Raw genomic sequence first — 9904 nt, forward strand, 5'->3', positions numbered from 1 at the left:
GATCTCTCCACCTAATATATCCACTGAATGCGAGATTCACGGAGACTTACATCCATAGAGAATATGCACGGTCATTACGTTTCCCCATTGCCATATTCGCTACATTTCCATAACTCATTTCCATATTCACATCACCTTGGCACATGCACATTAAGGCTGTTAGGGGCTTCATGGCAGGTTTTGGGTGGTTCCTAGTGGTGTATGGTGGCTGGTTTGAGCTGATAATAGAGGAATCTCTGTGGATTGGGGAAGATAAATGCAGGAACTTTTGCAGCTCCCCCGTTTATTTTGCAAGCTTGTATCGGCCCCTCCAGTCTCTTCGAGGTTGTGGTATTCTTCGCTGTTTGTTCTTCACAAGGAGTTACGTTTACCTATTTACCAGACCCTCAGTCCCTGGGTGTAACAGGATGAGGGGTAACGGTTTTAAACTGAAAGAGGGGAGATTTAGATCAGATATTAGGATGACATTCTTTACTGTGAGGGTGGTGAGACACTGGAACAGGGTTGCCCAGGAAGGTTCTAGAGGCCCCATCCCTGGAAGTGTCCAAGGCCAGGCTGGATGGGGCTTTGAGCAGCCTGGTCTAGTGGGAGGTGTCCCTGACCATGGCAGGGGGGTTGGAACTAGACGATCTTTAAACTCTCTTCCAAACTAAACCATTCTGTGATTCTACGCCCTACCATTTCATGGAGCTCCGCTCCGGGCGGTGGGGCTGGCCACCGGGGGTGCCCCCCCCGCCGGGGCTCGGCAAGGAGGGCGCTGAGGCGAGGCTCGCCTCGCCTCAGCGCCCTCCTTGCCGAGCCCCGGCGGGGGGGGCACCGCCTCCCGCCGTCGGCCCCGCAGCCAGCAGAGGGCAGGGCCGGCCACCCCGCTCCTCCCGCCGCAGCGACATCCGCCGGCGGCGGGAAGGGGCCGGCGTTGGCGCCGCGTTCCGCCCGTTCCTGAGTGTCTCTGCCAGGGGCCGCGGGCCCCCGCCGCCGCCCGCAGGATGCCGCTGGGTCTGAAGCCCACCTGCAGCGTGTGCCGCAGCACGTCCTCCTCCATGTGGAAGAAGGGCGGCCAGGGCGAGATCCTGTGTAACAACTGCACGGCCCGTTCCGCGCCGCCCGGGCCCGCCGCCTTCGCCACCACCTCGGCCGCCGCCCAGCACAGCAACGGCGGGGGCGGCGGCGGGAAACAGGTGAGCCCGCCGGGGAGGGCCGGGAGACGCCGGGCTGGCCGTCCCCCCGCCCTTCCCTGTATTTATTCGGTCCTTTCCCCCATCAGAGTAAGCAGGAGATCCACCGGCGGTCGGCGCGGCTGAGGAACACGAAGTACAAATCGGCTCCCGCCGCGGAGAAGAAGGTTTCCACGAAGGGCAAAGGGAGGAGGCACATCTTTAAGTTAAAAAACGTAAGGTGGCGTGTGGCTTTTTTTTTTTTTTTGCAGTGGGAAGTTTTGGGCTGCGGGGCCCCCGCGGGCTCGGGCAGCCCGGGGCCGGGTGGGCCTGCAGCCCGGGCGCCTCCCACAGGCCCCGGCATGACCCCGCCGGGCCCGCCTCGCCGGAGCGTTGCACCCCAGCGCGGAGGTTTGCAGCTCCCGTGGCAAAATCAGCCTGAAACCTGGATAAGAAAAGCGGTTGTGGTCACTGCCGGAGCCGGAGTCGGTTTGTTCCTCAGTAGTATGGGCACGCCTCCCTCCATGACTCACAGCAGCCTGCCCTTCAGGCTCCTTACTTGAGGGAAGGAGTTTTGTGTAAATAAAAACCAGTCATGTGAATTTAGTACTCGCTTCTCCACTTAAAGTCCTGAGAATGAAAGTGTTTATTGTTTTAAGTTTTAAAGTAGAAATGTTTGCACGTGATTTCTTGTGTTTACTGATTTTCGAAGAAGATGATGTATCAGTATGTTGTCTAAAAGGAAAAAAAACAACCTTGAATTTTATTATATGGTTGATTTATTTTAATGCTTTTAATTTGCCATTTATCTGCTTTTTCCTTAGCCTATCAAGGCTCCCGAGTCTGTATCCACTATAATTACAGCAGAATCAATCTTTTATAAGGTATGGTTTGTTTGCGAAAAAGATCTTGCTGTTTCTATTTCCAAATTCAAAAATTATCACAGATAGTGATAACACTAGAGATGTATTCACATAAGCTCTTCTTCCTCGCCGAGCAGCTGTGGAGGATTTTGCTGTGCCTTATGTCATTGCCATTAAGTCTTGAAAGGTAGTTTACCACAGTAGTTTACATAGTTGTCGTTGTCACATTTTTTTCTTCCAAGAAAAAGATGTGTCTGGTTTCCTTAGTAATTACTGCAATCAAAGTTTTTAAACTTCCAACTTTAACTGTGCAGAGGTCAAGCAGAAGTGACAATAGCTGATTATTTAAATTTGTGTGATGATTTCTACCTTAGGCGCAGAGAATATGGCCAGTAGAGGGGATGGGTTGCGCTGCCCTAACATCTAAACTGGCTCCCATTTCAGAGCTGGGTGCAAGCAGTCTCAGACACCCTGGGAACAAGATCTGTTGACTGTTGCAATGAAAGCAGAAGCAAAACTTCTCACATTCATACTTGAGAGCATTTTTACAGCATGCTAAGGTGTTAGTGTTTTGAAGTTCGGAAGTTTTGCTTTTGTTCCTCGGTAGTACAAACAAACCATTTGAAATGTCTTTTCCCCCAAAGAAAAGGTCAGGATAGCCACTGGGAGACTGCACAGCCAGAGGAGAAGTGGTAGACTGGGCTTCCATATGCTCTCTAGAGACCTGGTGCTTCATGTCACATCCCAGATGAATCTCTGCTGTTGGCTAGTTTGGAAGAGAATTCAAGTCTCTTCTTGTGTGTTTTTGGGTTTGTGGTTTTTTTTTTTTTTTTTTTCCAAAAATTCCTAGGAATGCTATCAAAAGTTTTATTTAACCTGATCACTTTCTGCAAAATATTTCTATTTTGGTACTTTGGTGTGTTGTTGAGACAGGGATTGTTTGGGGTTTTTGAGGTCTTCTAGATCTGTTTTAAAAACAAAACCCTCCTGGATGGTGCTTGGCAAACTCTGATGTCGATAGTGCAGGCACTGCACTGTGCTGTGCCATGCTGTTATAACGTGAAGTGAACTGCCTTTGCTGTGCAGCCTCACACGTTACAGAGTGCCATGGAAGGTGGCAGGAGGTGGATCTGTGTTTTGGGACTCCCTTGCATTCAAATGAGCGAACTTCTTCATACACAGAAGGCTGCTTTCCCTGCACACACCGGGAAGTTACCACAGTTATTTTTTTCTAGAAGGTGGTGTTGCACTTTCCTGCTTCTGACAGAATGAGACCATCAGCATTCTGCAGACAGGACGTGTAGCGGCCCTGGGAGAGGGGGATGTAGAGCAGCTGAGGGGGCTGTGTCTTTGAAGACAGCTGAGGCCAGGTTGCGTCTGAGACATTTGGCAGACAGAGACCATGCGGCATTGCCTGCCTAGTCTTAAAAGTGATTCTGGGACTGTACTCAGACTCCTCGACGTTGAACTCAAACTCCTTGATTTGACCGTTGGGTGATTGTGCACAAACAGTGCTGATGACTGCTTAGGTGAGAGAGCAGTCTACCTTATGCCGCCATTCTTCTGCATGTGGCCGAATTAAGGCTGTCTTTTAAGATTAGGGTAACTTGAGATACTGATACATAAGATACTGATGAATGGGAATCACAGAGTGAAGCTTCTAAAATCAGATTCTTTAATTATCATTTGTATGTCTTCCAGGGTGTGTACTATCAAATTGGAGATGTTGTTTCAGTGGTCGATGAGCAGGATGGGAAAACATACTACGCTCAGATCCGTGGGTTTATTCAGGACCAATACTGTGAAAAGAGTGCTGCTCTAACCTGGCTCATTCCTACGCAAGCCAGCCCCAAAGATTGTTTTGACCCAGCATCCTATATCATAGGTAATCTCCAAGCCTTCATTTTATACAACTAATTATTTATGCCTAGGCTTATGCAGAGTTGTCTTTTTTTTAAATTAACTTTTTAGGTCTTTTTTTTAAATTAACTTTTTAGCTCGTCACGATCATTTATGCAATTTCCACATTTTAGACCCTAATTCTGGAACCATCTTGTTTACTTCAATAACCTTTTTTATTTATCTTATATATATATAATATGATTAGCACTACTGCAGTGAGTGTGATTTTCTGAGTATTTGTGCTTATGGGCACAATTATAGTCTTGCAACTTTAAAGATCAAATTATTACTCCATAGGCAGAATCAAAGTTATTACAATATAAACCTGGTATACCAGTCAAAGCTGTTTCTTTTAAAGTGACTTGAATTAGATGATCTTCGTCTTGGGTACTTAAAATAGCATGCGAGCACTGGCATAGAGAGTGTTCTGCTACTGATTATAAAATTATTAACCATTCAGAAAAGTCTCTTTGACAGGCAGGCCACAAATAGTATCTATTTAAAATATATTAACTGAAGTACTTTACTCAAATACCTGAATGCTTCAAATAGGAAAAATAAAATAAAATAAAAAAAATCAGCCCATCAAAAATAAAGGTAGAGGTTTCTTGCCTAGTATTTGAGGCTACTTTGTCAGGAAAGTCATTGATTGAAAAAGCATGTTTTCTAAGGAATGTTGGCTCCTGTTGCATATTAAGTCCTACATCCTCCAGTTTTATGCCTTTGAGTTTTGTCTTTGAAGTTTTCTCTTTTTTTTTTTTTCCTAGGACCAGAAGAAGATCTCCCAAGGAAAATGGAATATTTAGAATTTGTGTGTCATGCACCTTCGGAATATTTCAAATCTCGATCATCTCCCTTCCCTACTGTTCCTACAAGACCGGAGAAGGGCTATATATGGACTCATGTAGGACCTACTCCTGCAATCTCCATTAAAGAAACTGTTACCAATAATTTATAATTTTTAAAGGAATACTTTGGACGAGTTATTTTGGGTGTGTTCTCAGCTCTGTGAACCCCATACAAGACACTTAAAAAATTATAAAAATCTCATTTTACTTTACAGATTACGGTATTTATTTATTTTAAATTATATCAGAACTCTAAAATGGAAGTTTTCTTTCCATTTGATGCGTCATTCCTGTGCTCTGTTCTTCAGACATTATTGCTCCTTTTGGGACAAAACCACAAGTGTCACATCTTCGACTTTGGTGAGCAAATGACTTCTGAAAGTTGCTTTTAGTGTTCTTATTTTCTAACTTATTTTTCAGAAAAGAAGTTAAAAGACATACTCTTGATCATCCAGCACTTTATATACTTGTTTAACTTAGTTAACTGTGGCAGCAGTTTTTATTTACTCCTTAAATAATTTAAGACTAGCTTCAAATAAACACTAAACTTGGTCAGTGATGCAGTTAGCAGTTTACTGTTACACTGGAGAGGAGTAATCTAGTTAGATTTCTTTTCTTCAGACTAAAATCTATTATCCACAAGGTGGTGCTCTATTTAGCAGTCACGTTTTAAGGGAATCTTGTTTAGGTCAATCTAAAACGTGGGCCCGTGTCTGTAGCTTCCTGCTAAACTTTGCTTATATAGGGGGATACATTTCTTGGAAAACTGGATGCAGATTCAAAAACTAACGTTATTTGGCTTTGCCATCCTGGCATCCTCATGGCAGAAATGTATCTTCATGTCCTGAGCAAGCTAACCTTGACCTATGATTTGAGTTTCACATTTTTACTATTTGTGTATATGTTAGCTTGGTCTCTTAAAGTTGATTTTTAAATTGTTTTTTTCAGTGTTTGCAATCAGTGATGGTAAGAAAAAAATCCTCGAGCAATTCAAATGGAAAAAGCATTTGCTAAGAGAAATAAAGACTAATTTTATATATTAACAGTCTCAGTATAGCAATGAAAATACTTAAAAAGCAAAACTGGGAAAAAAGCGACATGCTAAAATACCAACGTTGACTTTTTCTGCACTAAAAGTTTTACAAGCCAGTCTGCTCCAAACACTATGACATGTGCTTGTATGGCCTGAATTCCTTGGGGTTAGGGGTTCCTGCTGGCTGTGAAGGATGAAAGCTGTAAGTGGCCTTATAATTTACATTTACTTGTGACCATAGCATCCAGAAGCCCCAAATCAACTTTAGTATATTGTATGAAAGTCTATAAAAGTTGCATTAGGCTTATGTTTTAACTTGATGAAAAGCTTTGATTTTAAGATGAAATATATTTTGAAACTCTCAGGTATTGACAACTTTTAACACAGTGGGACCCGTGACAGGAAGAACCAGATATATTTGTTTCAGTCTGCAGCCTCACTTGTGCCCTCTTCAAATCCAAGTAAGAATAGTCAACCATGAGGGAGCAGGTGCTAAATTTAAGGGATACTGTCAGTAGTTTGAAATGCTCAGAAATCAGCAGTATATTGCTAATACAGAGTTAAATCTTAAGTAACCTCAGTTGCCACATACATGAGATGTGTGCCCATGTTCAGTGTGTTGCAGTAATTAATCCCAAGGTGACCTCACTCCTGACCTTCCTCTGTTTTCTCCTTTCACTTCCTCCACATTTCTTTTTTGCTGATTTATCTTTATTAAATTAACAACCATAAGAAAGTAAAAATAATGACCCTTAAAAGGTATCTACAGTAACCAGAGTTACTCCCTCCACTCAAATGTTTTCCTTCCTTTCTCTGCAGTCCACAAGATTTTCACTTGGGATCGCTGTGAAGTCTCTGTGCTGCCTCGGCACAATCCATGGAGCTTTTCTGTTCTGTGGGCTGACCTTCAAGCTCAGCTGCTTTCCTTGTCAAATCGTCGTAGGAAGAGGGAAGAAAACAACGCTTAACATTCAGCGTTGCTTTTTTGAGTTTCTGCAATTTACACCAAATCAAAAGTATCTGCTTGCCACTTACCTTATTTCTCAATAAACCATAATAGAAAAGGGACAATTTAGAGAAATACCAATGTATGGTTTGTGGTTTGAAGTTCGTTTCACAGAATGACCTGCTGATATGCAGGTCTCGGCACCCTCCTGTGTCAAACAGCAGATCATACTGAAACAGGGGACTGCGGGCTTGTGTTGGATATGTAGCTTGAAATGTTAAGCAAAAGAAGAGTTTGGAGCAAGATAATGTCTTACTCTTATGAAAAATAGTATGCTTTATAAATGTTCTACCTACAGTAGCAAAGAGCAGAGCTCCAGGTAGAGGATATGTAACCTGGAACTTCTGTACCAAAAAGCAAAGAACTATGAGCATTGCCACTGTGAAAGGAAAGAATCAAAAAAAACCCAAAACCAAACTGTCATCCCTCACTGCATTTGAACCACCAGCAGCACTAAATTTAAGAAAGGTGTATTCTGATAAGGTTAAAAAAAAAAAAAAAAACCTCAAAACAAATGATCAAATTTAATGAAAACAAATGATCAAAAACAAGTCAGCGTTACCAAACGATGTAGTAGGTAATCTAAACCAAATGTGAATCCACTTCAGTTCTGTTACCTAACTGTGACAGATAATTGTCTGGTTTGGGAAGATGCAGGACTCATCAGTTTTTCTTATGAGGCAGCCCATGGGAACTTTAAATAGCTTTTTACCTGTCTGGTCTTGCCAGTAATTACGGAATGAAATAGGAAAAAATCACAGAGGGGAAAAAAAAAAAGTCTACTTGTCAGCTGATTAAACATAAAACTTGTTTTCTAAAAATTTTTGCCAGACTCCCTAATACAGAAAAGGAGCTCTGCATTTAAGCATTTTTATTTTGTTTGCTGCAGTGTGATACGAAGCTACTGATACTACCCCTGAGTGAGTGGTTGCAGGTACTGTGCAGTACGGGCTAACTCATGTCAGTGTATCTAGTAAGTGCACATGAAGTAAACCACTTACTTATGAATTTATAAGGATAGACAATTGTGCTGATAATAAGCAGAATGCCTGAGGCGTTTGATATGTTCATGCTTGTCAGGGTTTCCTGAGGACAGCAAGCACAGGGAGACTGTTTTTAGCTGCAGTTGGCCAACACATTTTGAACCCCCAAAAATTGTTGTTAGGGATGATGATTAATAAACTAACATCAATGATGTGCAGAAAGATAAATCCTGAAATTGTTGCAGCCGACCTAAGCTTTTGCTTCTTTTCTTGGTCTGTCAATAAGGTGAATAATTCCATAAAACATATTTAATTGATTTCTAATTCTGTTTTTGTTAGCTTCTTAAACTGACTTCTAGCTGCTGATGCTTTCCTAATTGATTCTCATCAATGTTTCCAAGAGAGGCTCTAAGGAAGGAACAGATGAATGGTATATGTTCATGAGAAAAACACATTTTGAAATACAGTACATTCCATTTATGTGGTTTGACTTCTCGTGCCTTATTATAGCAAGCTGGTGGGCAGAAGAATAAAGCTGGGACAGAGCTTTGTGCGCGAGCAAGATCAGTCCTGATATTTTAACAGTTTGCAGCACAGACAGCTCAGTTTTATTTTATTTTTTTGCTGTGAGCATTGCCAGTTTTGGAGATGCAAACAGGACTAGTAGAAAGTGAGTGACTTGATAAAACAGATATAAAAACTGTCATTAGAAGTGTGACAGCTTAGATTAGTTGTTGTTACATAATGCCTTAATAGTATTTACTTTTGCCTTCAGAGCAAATAAAAGCAGCAACAGAGTTGCAATTGCAGTTATTCCCCCAATTTACATTGGAGTCATTGTATCGTGGGAACTAAGGCATGGGAGGCAACCTGTGAGCTCCAAATGCTCAAGGGGAATGTAAACCAGTCAAAGAAAAATGCTTAAAAGATTTAATCTAAAATAATTCTGAGAAGTATACTTCCAACTGCAGCCTAAAAAGACAAAAAATACCTTTTTTTTTAGAGAACTATGGAACAACTTCCCTTAGTAAAAACTAAGTATTTTTATTTTAATTTTTGATTATAATGGGAAGTGCTGAAAAGTAACCCAAATGGGCAAATGTTCTGATGGTAAGTTCCCTAAAGAGAGTGGATCCACAGGCAATGTCTGTTACTAAAGCACTATAACTTTATTTATAGGTATTTCAACAATTGCACTGTCCTGTTCTTTCATGTCCAGAACATCAACCAGTAACATGGCAAGAATGACTGACTCTCCAGACAGCTTCTTATGGACACAGCTGAAAGAACAGGACTTCCGAGAGCAATGTCTCTGAAAATTTCTCATTTTAGGAAAATGAAGGGCAAAAGGAAGACCTGCAAAATGGATTCAAGAGCAGAAGGGATATCACAGGATCCCATGGGGACAGGCTTTGGTGCCCTGCAACGGAAGGAGCTGAGCTCACCCATTGTTCTCTCTTTTGTTCAGTGTCCCCCATGCCAAAATTTAGGTAGGTTTCATTCTTGCATCATTGAACTGGGAGTGGATACACTGCTACTGAATTTATGGCCTTGTTTTAAGCTTCAGAGCTCTGAGACCAGTCAACAGATGTTGGCGTAGAACATGCAGCATGTGCCCTGATGCATACATTCCAGTTCTCTCTGCCTGCAGGAAGAGAATACCCTTTTTGTAGTTGTAGGAAGTCGGTGTTTTCCAAGAACATTTGCCTTGCAGAATAGGAAGGCATTTCCGTGACAGAAATAATGCAGACATTTTTTAAAACTGCTTTTGGACTGGGGAGAATTTTCACTTCTGTATCTATAGAGATACAGAGAAATAAAAGAGCTTGAAAACGAAAAATCATGGACTTCATCAAAGTACTTACATCTGGTAAGGTGTAAGAGGCACTCATTCAAATAATCTGGTTGGCAATTGTACAAAGGATAATACTGGCAATACTCATTCCAGTGAAAAAAACAAGAAAAAAAAGCAAACAAAATGTTTTTAATGACTGATAGCTCAACTAAGTATAGCAAATAACAAGTAACGTCTTTAATTGCTGAAAGCAAAAATTTCAGATTTTGTATACGTAAAGACTGTCCACTAAATATTGAATGATTTATTCAATATATTTT

At 41.7% G+C, this 9904-nt stretch overlaps 1 protein-coding gene across 2 annotated transcripts; it reads left to right on the forward strand.

Moving 5' to 3' along the window:
* Positions 1-870: 870 nt before the first annotated feature.
* Positions 871-5030, forward strand: GATAD1 (GATA zinc finger domain containing 1). 2 transcript variants are annotated; one of them, XM_074574668.1, is made up of 5 exons: positions 873-1178; positions 1265-1390; positions 1979-2038; positions 3719-3902; positions 4687-5030. In XM_074574668.1, exons 1-5 carry the CDS (start codon positions 987-989, stop codon positions 4875-4877), a joined length of 753 nt encoding a protein of 250 aa, XP_074430769.1. In that variant the 5' UTR covers positions 873-986; the 3' UTR covers positions 4878-5030. The 2 variants fall into 2 exon arrangements, with proteins under 2 accessions (XP_074430770.1, XP_074430769.1); XM_074574669.1 differs by lacking the exon at positions 1979-2038 and having other exon boundaries at positions 871-1178.
* The last annotated feature ends 4874 nt before the right edge of the window (positions 5031-9904 follow it).

This window comes from Larus michahellis, chromosome 2 (assembly GCF_964199755.1).
Source record: "Larus michahellis chromosome 2, bLarMic1.1, whole genome shotgun sequence".
NCBI lineage: Eukaryota > Metazoa > Chordata > Aves > Charadriiformes > Laridae > Larus > Larus michahellis.